Raw genomic sequence first — 16,289 nt, 5'->3', positions numbered from 1 at the left:
TGGCCCCAAATTACTGCCTGAGTTATAGCTGGTGTTCTGTGCTCAGAGAGAAAGGTCTTGGGATGCGATATTTTCTGGACCAAAGTCTTTGTTGAAAAGGTACGAATATTACATGCTAAAAATAAAAGCACCCACAAAGTTTTCACTACTGCTTTTTGCTTCTCTAGTAATTAGCATTCTGCCTGCAACTCTAGTAGAAAAATTTATAGGATACTTCAAGGAAAAAAAAAACAAAACTATTTGAGCTTTCAGAGAGATTCTAGCATGTCAATCTTATTACTTGTGCAAAGGGATCACTCATAATGAAGTGCTATCCTGGAGTCTTGATCTGCACGTTGAAGTGATAGCAGCAGCAGTAGCAACAACAGGCTTACTTATGAAGCAAATGTCTTATTTTGCAGGCTCTCAGGGGACCACACAGCAATAAAAGTTATATCATAATTAAAACCAGCATTATTTAGTCAGAAGAGTTCAATTTCCAATATCAGAGTGCATGCAATATCTCGCTTCTAGAAAAACTCTGACATGAGCCAACACCACTCAGTATCATCTCTTTTGAAACAGCGTGATCTCATTCCTATAGAAAGGCAAGACTTGTGTCTTCTGGTCTGGAAAAAAATGAAAATACTGATACAAGAGTATATGAATTAGCCATAACTTAAATACAACTCAACTATTTACATTGAACTTCTATATATTATATTTTTGAAAGTATATTACTAGTTGATATACATTAGACAAGTCTGAAAGTGTAAAACTTCAGCAAAAGCTCTTGGTGTTTCATTAAAGTGCAATCAAAATCTTTGATGTGTTCTGAAATTTGTGAAATTCTGTTTTTACAAAACTTCCTTTCCAGATGCCTGATGGTTATGGTTTGTGTTCAGTGTTGATACTGACCAGCATCAGACCCTGGAGAGCAACACCCAATAAGTCAGCCTAACTCATTCATTCCAAATATAATCTGTACACTGGTCTTGGTAACTTGTGGCAGTTATTAACTAAAAATACACTGCATAAATAATTAAATAATTACATTAAGTTGCTCATAATGAAAAAGTTGCCCTGACAAATCTTTCTGATCCTATTATTTTTTGGAAAACAAACAGTAACATCCTTCTTCCTTCCTCCTAAATTCCCCCTCCATCCTCTCTGCTCAGTATAAGCAAGAGTATCTTTCATCATGTTCTGCTGGGAGGAATGATAGCATTTAAGATTGATTTCCTGTCTCAGAAGTCTATAGATGTTTATTTTCTCTGTCTTATGGACATGCTTTATTCCTTCAACTGTCTGGAAAAACAGAAAAACTATCTGCATTATATTTCCATGAAGAATAAGTTTCTGTATCAGCAGTGATGGATAATCTCTAAAGATATTGGTACTGATGCTATTTCAAATTCTTGGGAATTACAAAAGAGTTAATGCAAGACGTTAGTAGCTCTCTCCTTCAGAAGCATGCAACAAATGAACGAGTCTACTCTCTACATATTCATAAGACTGGACCTTGTCAGACAGAGCTCATATCAGTATCAACTTCTATGTTAACTAGCACAGGTTTTTGGATCAAAAGCTCAGCTCTTTAGGGCAGTAAATAAGTCTTTCTGCTTGGTTGTACAGTAGAGGACATTTGGTGAATTTTTGTTATGTAAGTAGATGGCAACTGTAGCAAATGAATTTACCATTCTTGCATGCTGCACACAAAATTTATCTCAGAATCTTTGGACTCTGAGAACAGTTAACGTAAGGCTGTTAATGTAATGCAATAGATACAAACAAACATACTTGTAATGGGACTGTTATTTTCATCTCCTGGTATCCATGAGAGTTCAACACTTCTTTCTAGCTGACCTGTCAATTCCAAGTCAAAGGGTGGATTTGGCCGAGCTGTAAATCAAATAAACACAAAGTAAATAATCACACCAGAATATGCAGTTTCATCTTTGAAAAAATCCTTACATTCCAATCAAAATAATTCCACAAATGCAGGGCAGATCTACTCACTTACGTAAGCATGACTTAATGACCACTAGCATGCAATTGTTACAAAACAGAGATAAAATGGAGAACTGATATATCTGGAAACTTCTATACATTAACAAGAATCTATATTTGATTTTGTCTATGTCTGACTGCATTGTGATATAAAAATGTAATGAGATGCAAAGAATTGTGAAATGCATGTTTAGTTTATCTTTGAATGATTATGGGTGGTTATCTATTGTAACTAGAAATATTTAATAAAACATGGAAAATAAAGAGGCATTCACATCAAAGAAGCTTTTCTAGAATCACTACCAAGTATTTTACATGTGAATTCAAAACAAAAATAGATCAAATAGAAACTAACTGCAAGTTACTAAGTCATTTATTTTTTGCTGTACTGTACCTGAAATAAAATGCAAGCTGGTAATATACATCCTTATAAATGCATAAAGATGTAATTGTCCATTCCAAATTGCTGAAAATAATTCATTATATGATTTGTTACACAAAAATCAAGACTAATGAGTAGGTTCGTTTAAGAATACATAAGCATTTTCACTGAATATGATATGATTTTCATAAAAGTGCTTAAGAGGCTCATACTAAAAAGTATTTTAGGCGTATGATATCTAAAAAGTATTTTAGGCGTATTATATCGCATTAAAAACCCAAAATTAGGAAAAAATGCTACCAAATTAAAGGCTGTATACTGTCAAATTTAAGATTGTACCTGACTGACAGATTTTGGGGGGAATTTCAGCTTTAATTTTAAAATCCTTATTAGCAATTTCATCAATCATAAATCAAACTGGTCAATATGGTCTTATCCATTTTATGAGTGAAGTAAAATGAAGATAAACTATGAAATAAAGTACACCAGGCCTACAAAGTTGTCACCAAAAGCAATGTAAAAACATAACATAATTTGGTTGGTGCAAGTTCTTTGATAGTGAGCCTTAATTAAAAATAATTTATCTCTGAAAATCATTTATTCCCTAAAATACAAAGCAGCCTGCACTGTAAAATTCCGAAGTCCAGTATTCCAGTAATGAAGCAGTTGGTAAAATGGGACCACACACACAAAAAAAAACCACAGGAAAAAGGGGGGAAAAAAAAAAAGATGTTGCACTTTGCAATAGGCAAATGAGAAATATATCTGGCAGGTGATGTAGAAAGAGAACTTTGTATTAGTTTACCGTAAATGATAGCTGGAGTTGGGGGAGCAGCTGAAAAGAACATTAATATAAAGGATTTAATCAGTTAGTAGCCAAAGAAACAGAATACTGTATGTAGTTAAAGACTATAATTATTAGAGACAAAGAAAAGTTAATCTATTTAGAGTAAATGGTTGATTTTAAATAATACATTGATAATTTTTCACTGAAAAGTTATAAACGTATTCTTGAATATTTTATCCATTTTTTTAATATGGATAGATCAAGAAAATAAATAAAGTAAGCAATCTTACAAAAACTTTTAAGTAAGTAGTAGAGGTTTGGCGTATGTCATTCCTGGATAGGCATAAGATCACAACACAATTTTAAAAGACAAACATACTTGACTTTGAATCTCAGCTTGAACTCAGATAAGAATCATGTTCAAACACTCTGCAATCTGTGTTAGCTCAGATGTGATCCAAATAAAAGCCTATACAGCATGAAACTGAATGTGTCCTGTTGCTACTGGACCCTTTTGTAAGTAGCTGATTCAAAGGCAAACTTTAGGGTAAGACTGTATTTTTAAAAAACTGAAACACATTTACAAATACGTGACATTTCCTTTGTCCTGTCCTAGAAACCAAAACTATGTTTGTTCTTTTCATTTTAAATCTAATGCTGTTTTCATACTTAACAATAATGAAACACAGTTCTGCTATCATAAAGTTTGAGAGTATTCTTACCAACAACAGTAAGCACAGCACTTGCTGAAACACTGTCCAGAGTAGTATTAACTATGCAAGTGTATGTTCCATCATCTTTATCAGTTACATTCATAATGGTCAAGTTGTCTTTACCAATTAGAAACCTGTAAATACAATAGATTCAGCCACTGATTTTTCCATAACTGGTACTGTTACAAGAAACTTGCATAAGACATTATCAAATCCCACATACTTGTGTATTTCAGCAAATACCTAGACAGCAGTGTAAGCTATGGGACTATGACAGCCTTTTCTACATTGCTCTTGACCATCTTCCCACAGTAACCGTCTATCCTAATGTGCTTTTATTTCCAAATATACTAAAACAACTTTTAATTATCTGTGATCTGGAGCAAAATAGTCTTCCATTATCCCTTTGGCTTCTTATGCCAATTATCTTCTCCTTACAATTGATATACATGGTCAATGTGCACAATTAAAAATTTTTACATTTCATTTTATTTTGAATTCTATCTTAGTATTTTCACCACACTAGGTAAGTCCCTTAGTCACCAAATATGGGATAGTGATGGTATTTATCAGTTGTCTTTGGAAAATGTTAATAGGTCAATATGTTCCTTTCAAAGATCAGGAAAAGGAGCAGAAAAAAGAAACTAGAAGATTAAAAATAAAGGAAAATTATTTTGTCCATACCTTTCATCATCTGGCAGTTCATCATTGTCCTTCAACCATGTAACTGTTGGCAATAAGGTAGAATCATGTTTTATTATACACTCAAATGAAACTTGGCCATATCTCTGAATCACTTTGTATTCTGGCTGTTTAATTATCATTGTTGGATCTGAAATTTAAAATGGCTATTAGATATTTAGAAAGTCTGAAATTCTATACTAACCTGTGATGAAAGGGTGATTAATTTCTTACCTTTAACTTCCAATTGCACCTCATTTTGTATCTTTCCTAATTCATTCCTTGCTACACATGTGTATGTACCAGCACTATCCTTTTGAGCCACTGGAATTTCCAAGGTTCCATTATCATGGAAAACGTATTCATTGCCACGCAAGATGCTGCCTTTCACTCCCTTAAACCTTTATATAAAAAGTAGTATCATTATCCAACATCATAGTTAAATTCTGTTGTATTTTAAAAAATACAAACTTTGGACTGCCACAGTAGAAAATACAAACAGAATCACATAATGAAATTTCAACTTGACTCTGTAGGGATAACTTAACTGTTGTTACGTTAAGTATATCGTTAAGTATATGTAATATTGTATAAGCATATTGTAATTAGCATATATTTAAAAATACACTATTTTAAATTGTTAATAGAGTAAAAATAGTTTTAAAGCTTTAAATGTTTGTTTCCATAGATATAACTGGCTCTTTTTACGTAACTTAAGCACCACAACTATAGCTTACCATTCAATTTCAGGCTTAGGTGAACCAAAATAAGCACAGTCTAGCAACGCAGGACTATCTGCAATGACTTGATACAGTTTATTAGCAGGAGTTAGAATTCTTGGTGGCTCAGCTGAAAAGACAAAGATATCTGGATATAGATGCAAATACAAAATACTAAGACATCAAGAATGGCCTGAAGAATTATATGTTAACATCCTTCTCTGAAGTGATTTCTGGTCTCAGTCTAGGTCCAAGTATGTTCTACTGCCAGCAGCCTGAGGAAACATTAATGTAGGAGAATTATCTTGTGCAAAACAAATGCTTCTTTCCTGTTTACAAGTAACAGAGATGGGCACCAGAGGCAATGATTTCATTTGGAAAATTTAAATCAGAATATACTTCAAGAAGAGAAACTCCTGGGAACAGACTGAACTACGTAATTCCAAACAAACCTGCAGGCAGAAATAAGCTAAGATATATTTTTGGTGAAACACCTACATTTTTTTAAAGGAACCATGGAACCAAAGTGAGTTCTTTCATTTAAAAGACACTGTCTCTCAATCAAAAGATCTGCCAGTTCCTGCAGGAGAGTCTTTAGAGGTCATTCTGCCCAGGATTTTGCTACTAGCTTTGTTAAATTCAGCGAGAAGAATTAGAGAGGCCACAATGTTTCATAACTAGAAACACGTTCTTTGGAGGCCTTCAAGACAAATGCATAATCATGTCCCCTTGCAATAGCAATTTAGAGATCATCTATTTTAACTGATCCAAAGCGTCCACAATCAATGAAAATGTACTGAAATATACTAACTTAAGGAATATTAATTCCTGCCTTATTTGTTATGCTTCCGTTTGCTCGATTTACATAAACCAACAAAAAAAAAAGAGATAAAATTTATTCCAAGTTTTCCCCAGCTTCCACAACTATCCTTCTTACTTAGGAATAGTGAAAGTGAAATTCAGGAATATCCTACAAAAAACAAAGTATGTATGCCCTTGCCTTTTACAGGGCTCAGGAAATACGTCCATTCCTACTGAAGACCTCAAGCAAGGCTTGAGCATGCAATCCGTGTAGTAGCAGGAGACAACTGAGTACGCAAGAAAACTGAAAAATATAAAATCTGTTTCTTACCCAGAATATTCACAAATGCGTTTGCCAGCAAGTATCCATATTCATTAGAAGCATTGCACTGATAGACAGCACTTGACCTTTCTTGCACATGTGAGAAAATAATGGTATCACCATCTACCTTTCTGCTAGGATCTTCTGGGGCAACTGTTGGTGTAAAGAAAAAAAAAAAGTGTATTTCCTAAACTGCTGTTGGATGATATGTTTCATACTTCTGAAAAGATGAAACAATTTGAAAGACCAATATGTCCTTTCTTCTATTTTCCTGGGTGACTGTTCACTGGTTAAGATGTGAATTTCAATACCATTACGGAAGTTCCTCCAAATTCTACAAATATTTAACTCAGGATGGTAGAGTTCCCATTTTTTGAGGGTTTTTTGTTGTTGTTTGTTTTTCAAAGAAGTGAAGCTGACATCATATTTTGCATGCGTTATAGAGGAAAAATACTGATATGACAAGATTCAGGCAAATACAGACACTATCTAGAAAAAATAAGGAAATATTTCTGAGTGTCAAAAGAAAACTATGTTAGAATGACATTGGAACTTTGCAATCCTCTGTGACTTAAAGGTTTCAGCTTTTCAAATCAGTTGTTATACCATAAATAATTATCCAAATATAAAAATAGCCTTTCTCAGTTGAAAACTATCTCAGAGTAAAAGGTAATTCTTTCACACAAAATCAAGAGCCTTCACAAGAGCAGTGATAGTAATTCAGTAGGTGGCACTCTTTCCCTTTTATAAGAATTATACAATGCCGTTTCCTCAACTGTTCTGTAATAGGCCTGAGCTGCCAAACAGCTCTTGCATCCCAGAATAATCGAGAATATAACTGAAAAAAAATTATGAGATATCACTGAAGAATAATAGCTGTCACTTATGATACAACTGGATGGAATTAGAGAGGTATAACAGAGAAAAAACTTAGCTTGGAACACCGCACTGCATAAAAATGCACAAACTATAGTTTAACATTTTAAGTAAGTATTAAATCAAAACACAACAATGTATTAAGAATAATCGAGAATATAACTGAAAAAAAATTATGAGATATCACTGAAGAATAATAGCTGTCACTTATGATACAACTGGATGGAATTAGAGAGGTATAACAGAGAAAAAACTTAGCTTGGAACACCGCACTGCATAAAAATGCACAAACTATAGTTTAACATTTTAAGTAAGTATTAAATCAAAACACAACAATGTATTATTAATATTGAAACTTAATGGAGAAGTTATATATTAATATTAAAATAAATGCATAAAAGCATAAATAAATGGATCATTTTCGCATTATAAATGCAAAATTTATTTGCATCATAATGCAAATAAGGGCATAATGATGTTTGGTTGCATCATCAAATTGACACCCTAATATATTATTGGAACTTGAGAAAGCAAGTATATTTGCAGAAGACATTTTAATAAAAAATAATTTCTCATTTCTTTGGATTCAGAGAAAAGATCAATTAACTAAATTAACATCAATTTTTTTTAAGTGGCAAAGCCTTTTGATTCAGACAATAGCTTAGTACTCATCTGTAAAGAAAAAGGAGAAATTTCTCCTACATTCTCTCAAATCTACTGAAGTATCTGTTACTGAATTCTCTCAGAGGGAAGAATAAAAGGGGACAGATGAAGAGGACCACAGTTCTGTGCTCCTGCTTAAAGGTATTTCCATCTTGGGTGAACTCTAAGGCCATTTTGCATGTAAAATAATTACATCAATTTCCAAACAGATGCCTCAAGTACAGTTTTCAACTCCATTTTTAACTCTTACCTTCTATCACTCCGAGTTCAAATCAGTATCACAAATTCAAAAATTTTGGAAAGGAAGAAAAAGGTACTACTAGAATTTTAAATGCTTATTCTCTGGGCTTCTGGATTGCTGGCACTTATTTTTCTCCTCTTTTGCTTTACTTCCTATTGTGTTCCACATTGCTTCCTATTCTATGTAAATGCCATTTTCATTAAAAGATTCATGGGCTGAAAATAGACGGAGCAGGTGAGTAGCCCAGCAGGCAGGCCGGTCAGCTGTGAGAAGTGGTCTGTTTCTGCATACAAATCACTGTTAAATGGAAAATAAGCACAACGGCCCTCCCAGGAGGTAGAAGATCGGCCCACAGCCGTTCCAATCATGGCTACTTCCTGCCCCGGGCTCTGGGCTTCCCTCCACTCATGCCCTCTGAATCCTGCAGCATTTTCTGCACACAGACAGAGCTTTAATGGGTGCAGAGACTCCACCCCTCACACACACTCCCATACTTAATACCTTTCAGGCTGATGGTAGGGCCCCTTCAGAGAGATGGAAGCCATTAGTTTGATCCTCTATGACTGAAGAAGGAACTGGATCTTAAAAGAGTGATCTAACCATTAAATTATCATATAAAAAGAAAGATAGCATCTTCCCTTCCCACTGCTGTATTTAAGGAAAAAAAAGAGACATCGCTCTTCTGTTATTTGAAGGAAAGGAGGTAGGTGCCTGTTCTCAGAAAAGGGCTTCAAGCTGTGGGTCCCAAGAGGAAAAAAAAAACAAACTGAGGGAAGTGTCAGGTTAGTCAGTGCTTCCTTTTGACTGGTCTAGCCACTTGCATGCTGAAGGGCACCGATTTTAGAAAGCTCCCTGTTGAGACTGGCGTCTATTCAACAGTCTGTCTCCTGACATACCTCATCCTCCCACGCAACACCAACAGAACTTACACGTCTTTGCCCATGTACTCACCGTGTTTTGCAGGGCCAGGACCTAAAAGTTAGATGCTGTATCATCCATCTGCTTTAATGATCTTAAGCACACACTGCTGCACTCACACAGACAGAATGGTTGAGGCTGGAAGGGACCTCTGGAGGTCATCTTGTCCAACCCCCTGCTCAAGCAGGGCCACCTAGAGCCAGTTTCCCAGGACTGTGTCCAGATGGGGGAAGGATCACTTCCCTCAATCTGCTAGCAATACTTTTGTCTAATGTAGCTCAGCATAACATTAGCCTCTTCGCCGCAAGTGCACATTGCTGGCTCATGGTCAACTTGGTGTCCACCAGGACGCCCAAGTCCTTTTCTGCTAAGCTACTTTCCAGCTGGGTGGCCCCCAGCATGTACTGGTGCATGGGGTTGTTCCTCCCCAGGTACAGGACTTTGCACTTCTCCTTGTTGAACTTCCCGATGTTCTTGTCAGCCTGTTTCTCCAGCTTGTCGAGATCCCTCTGGATGGTAGCATGACCCTCTGGACCCTCTGGATCAGCCACTCCTCCCAGTTTTGTGTTATCAGCAAACTTGCTGAGGGTACACTCTGCCCCATCATCCAGATCATTAATGAAGATGTTAAACAGGACTGACCCCTGGGGTACACTGCTAGTTACTGGCCTCCAACTAGACTTTGTGCCACTGATCACCACTCTCTGGGCCGGGCCATTCAGCCATTTTTCTATCCACCTCACTGTCTGCTTATCCAGCCCATACATCAACAGCTTGTCTATGAGGATCTTGCGGGAGACAGTGTCAAAGGCCTCCCGGAAGCCCAGGTAGACAGTATCCACTGCTCCTCCCCTCATCTACCAGGCCAGTCATTTCATCATAGAAATGTATCAAGTTGGTCAAGCATGACTTCCCCTTGGTGAAGCCATGCTAACTACACCTGATGGTTTTCTTGTCCTTAATGTGCCTGGAAATGGTTTCCAGGATTAGCTGCTCCACCACCTTCCCAGAGATCAAGGTGAGGCTAACCAGCTTGTAGCTCCCTGGGTTCTGCTTCTTGCTCTTCCTGAAGGTAGGAGTAACATTTGCTTTCCTCCAGTCTTCGGACACTTCTCCCAGTTACCGTGATCAATCAAAGATTATTGAGAGTGGCCTTGCAGTGACATCTGCCAGCTCCCTCAGCACTTGTGGGTGCATCTCATCAAGGGCCACAGACTTATGTGTGTCCAGTTTGCTGAAATATTCCCTGACCTGATCCTCTTCCACCAAGGGTACATACATCTCATTCCAATCTTTCCCCCTGGTCTCTGGGACCTGGGATTCCTGAAGGCCAGTCTTGCTAGTAAAGACTGAGGCAAAGAAGGCATGCGGTACTTCAGCCATTTCCATGTCCTTTTTTTCCTTTTTCTGGGGAAAGAGAGCAATGGCAGGGCCACTCAATCACTGCTTGTTTGCCTTTATAAGGATTCTGGTCACATTACAGGATAGCTGCATGAAAAGGAGAAAATGCTTTTGACATGTTTGACAAATCTGAATTTGGCACGGATAGGCAAAATAGCAAAGTATTACTTAAAATGGGTTTTACAATCGGGATGATGAATGATCAGGATTTGCTACAGGAGTTCTGCTGCTGTAATAGACAGTTGAACATGTGCCCTGTAACAGCCAACATTTACTCCCAATAACATCAAGTCTCAGCTTATGGACGTGTTTATGTCCTTTCTGGACAAAGACCTGATTGCCTGGTTTCACCTAATTTTTCCATCACTTTGTATAATAAGACAGCTTCTTGACTCTATAGCCACGTACAGCATATTCCTGTACAGAGAAGGTATAGCCTCCGTCAGATACTTTTGTCACAGTTAGTCATCAGCACCCTGAGTATCTTCTGTTCATCTGAATGCATACTTCCATCTGTTTCATAAACTTCAGACAGCCCAAGCAATTACTTTTGTTAGTATGTTTAAATAACCACTATGGCACCATTATTACTTTTTTCCTGGAAAAAAAGACAGAATGAAATGTGCTCTCTGAACAGAAGCAGTTAAAACACACTATTATTCTTAAAACTGGAAGGAAAAATCCAGATTTTGTTGAGATGTTTTACCCTTTTCCGTCTATGTGCATTTATGCAAATTCAAGAAGCTAAACACAATGAAGAACAGACTGTCAACTACAACTGTCAACTGATGATGCATTTTAAAATACAATGTTATCAGTCCAAATAAATGATACAAACTTCAGCCTGATCTGTAAGAAAGATATGTATTTTGGGCAGAAAATTATTAAGACATGAAATTGGTCTACCAACTTTAAATTCTTTAGCTCAGATCTTTAAGCTCTGTGTAAAATAGGGAAAAAAAAATCCATTGCTTGGAGTTGTGGGTTTTTTTAACTTAAACATAAAAATAGTGTTTTTATTGTGAGGGTGGTCAGACCCTGGAACAGGATGCCCAAGGAGGTGATGGAGTCTTTGTCCTTGGAGATAGTCAACATCTGTCTGGACACAGTCCTGACCAACCAGATGCAGCTAACACCCTGCTTTGAACAGGCAGGTTGGACTAGATGTTCCTTTCACCCTCAACTATGCTGTGATACTGTGGTTTTAAAATAACCTGACAAACAATGTAGATTGAAAATAATTCACTCGGAAGGAGGTATATACCTTTAATTGTGATTCTGTAATTTGCTATTGTTTACAAAAGCTAATAATGTGAAAAACATCATTCTTGAAATCAGAGTTCCTTACACTGTTACCACATTCTGAAATACAACAAAGTGAGTATGAGATTCAGCTGACATCAGAAGTTCTCAGCTCTGCTTAGACTCCAGGTCCCACAGGACACTGAACTAGGGTGTTTCTTGTTGTCTGAGAAGTATGATGTAACCTAAGATAGTATATATTTTTTTCCAGAAGCATGTTGTGGATTACAATCATAGTTTGTAAGATATGTGAGTACTAACTGTTTCTATTCTATAGTGAAAATGTTCATGTCATCCTCAGATGTTGTACTAGAGATTCCCTCTGGCTGAAAACAAGCTGGAAAAGAAAGGGACAAAATGACTTGACTGCTTTTCCCTGTATCAATGAGAACACATACATCTTTGGCATGTGTAAGAGCTAATCTTACGTAGATCAGTAAAATGTCACAGAAAAACACAGCAAAAGCAGAGAATAATTTCTCTTTAGAAAAGAGCAGAAATATTCATTACTGTCTTTAGATGCCTGCATCTCAAAGTTATGAATCAAAAGTAATCAGTCCTGTTCTGCATTCACAGTGACTACATATGATTGTTGGAAAACGAATGTAATAACACAATGTCTGTTGTTTAAGTGTTATAGTGCTTAGTCACTCATTTCTTTAGTAAAGCTCAGCTATCACTTTGCATCAATAGCAGAATACTAGCTTCTCAGAGAAGCTGAGACAATTATTTGATTTAGATTTTTATACTGAACATTTGTTGTTGTAGTTCTCCTATTACTATAATTCTGTCCTTAAGTTTATGCACAAATAATAGTGAATGTAAATGGGAGCATGAGATCAGTACTGGCTCTTAAGCCATGATTTTCAACAACTCTAACTTCAGAGACAGCTTTGAAGACCCCGTTATTGCAGAAATATATGAAGAAAGCAAAGACAGAAGGCTAGGTGCTTTTTTTCTGATATCAATGTAGAAACATATGGTCCTTGTATAGTGATGCTCACGTATGCTTTTCAAGTTCTGACAGGATCACAGGATCATTTGTATTATAGTAACTTTTGCTAGAAGTATCCTATCATTCTTCTTGACCTGCTTATTCTTCCAAAAACTCACATTCATGAGTAATTTATGAATATAGTAACCATTTTCAAAACTAGAAAAATCCTTCTGTGGTTAAAACTAACTACAGCTGAATGACTGAAATGGAATTTTTTAAGAATTATTTGTATAATTTTGGACATCTGTTTTCAGATAGATTAGCTACGACAACAGAAGAATGTGATAGAACCAGGATTTAACATTATCAATCAACCAGCCAAGAAAACTGGGAGGAACATCCAGTATATAGTCATCGAGGTGGCTTGATAAGAAGATATGTTTCTTATGGAGGGACCTCCTGGTTTTCTGTAGATCATAAACCATGTGGTCTATGAATGAGCATCCAGTTCATATTCCTCTGGCTGTAGCTGACTTTCCTCATAACGTTTGAAAGCCCAAATCAGGGGCTATTATGCAAGACAGACCTGTTCTCTCACATCTCTGATCATATTGCCTAAAATACCGTATTATGTATTTAGAGAATGTTATGTGACTAGAATCCTTTTTTCTTCTTTTGGGGGGATGGGGCTGGAAGCTACGCTTTCAGAGTTGAACAAAAAACTGGTAGTGAAATAGCAAGGGCGGGCAGTATAGTGCATCAGACAGTTGAGAACCTATAGGGTCAAACCAAGACTGAACCTAAGCAAGAAAAACAAGAGACTTAAGTGATCCAGTTTTGCCTTACTCTATCCCTTACAGTGAACTGACAAAGACTTAATTCTGGAAGAGATGGGTCATGGAAGAAGATGCCCTTTTCCTTTTCTTACCAATCTCACTTGCTCCTCAGCAAAATATTTTCCTGTGATCACCGAAATCCTTGTTTCCGAGTTTCTGATTCTGATAGTACTATTACCTCCAAAGGGACAGCAGGTTATTACCTCCACTAGCCATGACCATCCTTTGACTATCTTGTGCAGAATAAAAAAACCCTGATTATCAAAGGTTTTCATATCTGCTGCAGTTCCTAGGCCAGATGCGCAGTTCCAATACAATGACAGCAGAAGGAGTAGATAAATGTCTGCCCTGGCAGCCCTCTCCTCTCCGAGACTGAACTCCTCAGGGCATCAGAGTCCAGCAGATTTCTCCCCACCCTCCTATGGCTGTGGTGAACAGCTTTTGTGTGTACCCACAGAACACGATGGATGACGAATCTCTGAGCCAGGGATTATCAAGGCCTTTCACAAAGGAAATCTAAGGGCTAATGTTTCTCCCTTAAATTCGATGTGATTACTAATGGAGACTAACTAACACCTAAGATTCAATGTGAAATGTGATATAAACAAGTGAAGAACATGTTGAAAGAAGATAAACAGTGCCTTTCAGTGCACTACTTTGTATAAATCTAAGTGTGTGTATTTAATATTTAATAGCTCATCATGAACTGTAAACCACTGAACCAATAAATTAGTCTTTTGTGCAGTATTTGCAATGCCTTTCTGAAGTCCAATTATGAAAGTGCTTCCCCTTCCCAATTAATCCAGGTTGTTACTTTCTTAAAACTTGAGATACTTTATGCATGGTTTCCCTTTTGTAAAACCATGCTGAATATCTAAGCAGTAAAACACAACGGATTATGCAGCGGTATAAATAATGCAGATCTTGAGTGTTAATTGAAGCACAAGGCAAGGCAGAGTCATGGCCTGAACTTTCAATTGCTACTTGCCAAAGTAATTCTAATTGACCTCAACGGGACTGTGCATGTGAGTTCAAATTACTCCTGTGAGTAAACTTTAGGAGGTTAGGTCCTTATCACTCCAGCATGTCTGAAGCAGCTTTCTTTTCAGACATGCTGGAGTTTTTCTTTTAAGCGTTATTGTTGAAGAAAATTAATTAAAATATTTCAAAGAAACCTAAAATCTTCTTTAAAAGTATCTTTTTACTCTGATTAATATAATCTGGATCAAAATTTACACCATGGCAAATTTTTTTTCATAGGTCCTTAAGACACACTACCTTTTTCTTTATTCTTCCCTTTTCCCTATTGGTATTTAAGCTTTACCCTTTGACTGAGATATGGACGAATGATTCTTTCTTCAACATTCCCCCTTCCTTGTCTGACTCTATTATGGAAAAACAAAACCGGAAGAATTAAGCATCTCCCAGTTGTGCTTTCCAATAGAAAATTAAAGTATTGCAAACAGATTACTGGGCCACAGGAGGCACATTGTGGGATATATGATGACAGCAGGGCTTTGAAATTCAAATGTAGCTCTTTTTCTTTGAAATCCTGCCATGGGTGTAGCTCTCTCAGCACTGCCCTGAAGCTGAAACAGCTGCTTTAGCTTCCTTTTACAGTGATTTACTAATCATTCAGTTGGAAGAAGAGGGGCTCAATTCTACAATTTAGTAACAAGAGAACAAAAAGGCACACTATACTTGGTTGTTTCCAGATCAGCTTTTGATAACTCAGAATAATACAAAATCACAAGAATCTTAAGAACTGCACTTTCTGTGATCGTGACGCTTCTCTTTCTTAGATGCCCTGACAGACTCAGTGCACTGGAGCATCCAATCAACTTGCACTTAAATACTTCAGGTGGAAAAAACTTCAGCTTTTCTCAGCAGTGAAAGTGACCTTTAACATAAGGCTGAGCTACCCAGTTCTTTATTTCCTGTGTTCTTTTCTTTTTTTTCCCCCTCCTGAGGTTGAGTGGCTAATTTAATTAAAGTTTCTTAATTTTTACTGAGTCCCCTTCTATAATACTCCGTGTACTGATTCCTCAAGGCCAGCCAGCCAATATATGCTGCCGTTGTATTTGGGAAATTCGGTGGCATCCTGCAGCTGCTTCTGAAAACTCTCTGTTTCTTAATGTTTTACTGCTATCCTGCAAGAATGCAGAACACATCATTGCTTTTCTGGAAAACGTACTTGTCTGTCATTTGAACAGCATGTCCTACAGCTTTGACAAGAAAGCAGTGTGAGGCAAAGGTGAATCTCATAGCCAGGTGAAAAAGATTTTACTAGTCAGGAGGCCTGAAAAGAAGAGTTAAACTATCAGGACAGCAGGATAAAAATGTCCTCAGAACAAACAAAAAAAAAGTTAATGGTAAAAATACAGAAAATAGTAAGGAATATGAAACCACCAAAAACCCAGAAAGGAAAGAGCAGGACAGGTACCAAACTTTGATTATCAGACATGCATTATGATATATTTACATACAATATACACAATACAAAATTACATTGATATTTTCCTGTTTTCCTGCAAAACCACTGTTTGATAAGGTGGTTAATGTCATAACTTACATAACTTATTTAACCAATGGAAACTTCTCATTTTAAATCTCAGGCTAGAGATCTCAACTTACATTTAATTAGGATTCCTGAAAGAGGTTCTTTGCTAAATATTTCTATCTGTTTCAATATATACCCTTGCTTTCCCCCCCAAAGTTGCA

At 36.7% G+C, this 16,289-nt stretch overlaps 1 protein-coding gene across 3 annotated transcripts in view; it reads right to left on the bottom strand.

Moving 5' to 3' along the window:
• The window catches only part of NRCAM (neuronal cell adhesion molecule), a 71,648-nt gene that overhangs the window by 38,486 nt on the left and 16,873 nt on the right, over positions 1 to 16,289 (bottom strand). For 2 of the 3 annotated variants that reach the window (XM_009286848.2, XM_009286847.2), the window contains exons 10-16: positions 6,404 to 6,547; positions 5,290 to 5,401; positions 4,787 to 4,953; positions 4,556 to 4,703; positions 3,881 to 4,005; positions 3,177 to 3,206; positions 1,780 to 1,881 (exon numbers count right to left, since the gene is read on the bottom strand). In XM_009286848.2, coding sequence (XP_009285123.1) covers positions 1,780 to 1,881; positions 3,177 to 3,206; positions 3,881 to 4,005; positions 4,556 to 4,703; positions 4,787 to 4,953; positions 5,290 to 5,401; positions 6,404 to 6,547 — 828 coding nt within the window. The remainder of the gene's footprint in view (positions 1 to 1,779; positions 1,882 to 3,176; positions 3,207 to 3,880; positions 4,006 to 4,555; positions 4,704 to 4,786; positions 4,954 to 5,289; positions 5,402 to 6,403; positions 6,548 to 16,289) is intronic. The other variant, XM_009286853.2, reaches the window with a different exon arrangement.

Source organism: Aptenodytes forsteri, unplaced genomic scaffold (assembly GCF_000699145.1).
Source record: "Aptenodytes forsteri isolate BGI_AS27 unplaced genomic scaffold, ASM69914v1 Scaffold166, whole genome shotgun sequence".
In the NCBI taxonomy this organism is placed as follows: Eukaryota; Metazoa; Chordata; class Aves; order Sphenisciformes; family Spheniscidae; genus Aptenodytes; species Aptenodytes forsteri.
Note: the sequence above shows the minus strand (reverse complement) of the source record. Positions and strands in the feature narration are given on the sequence as shown.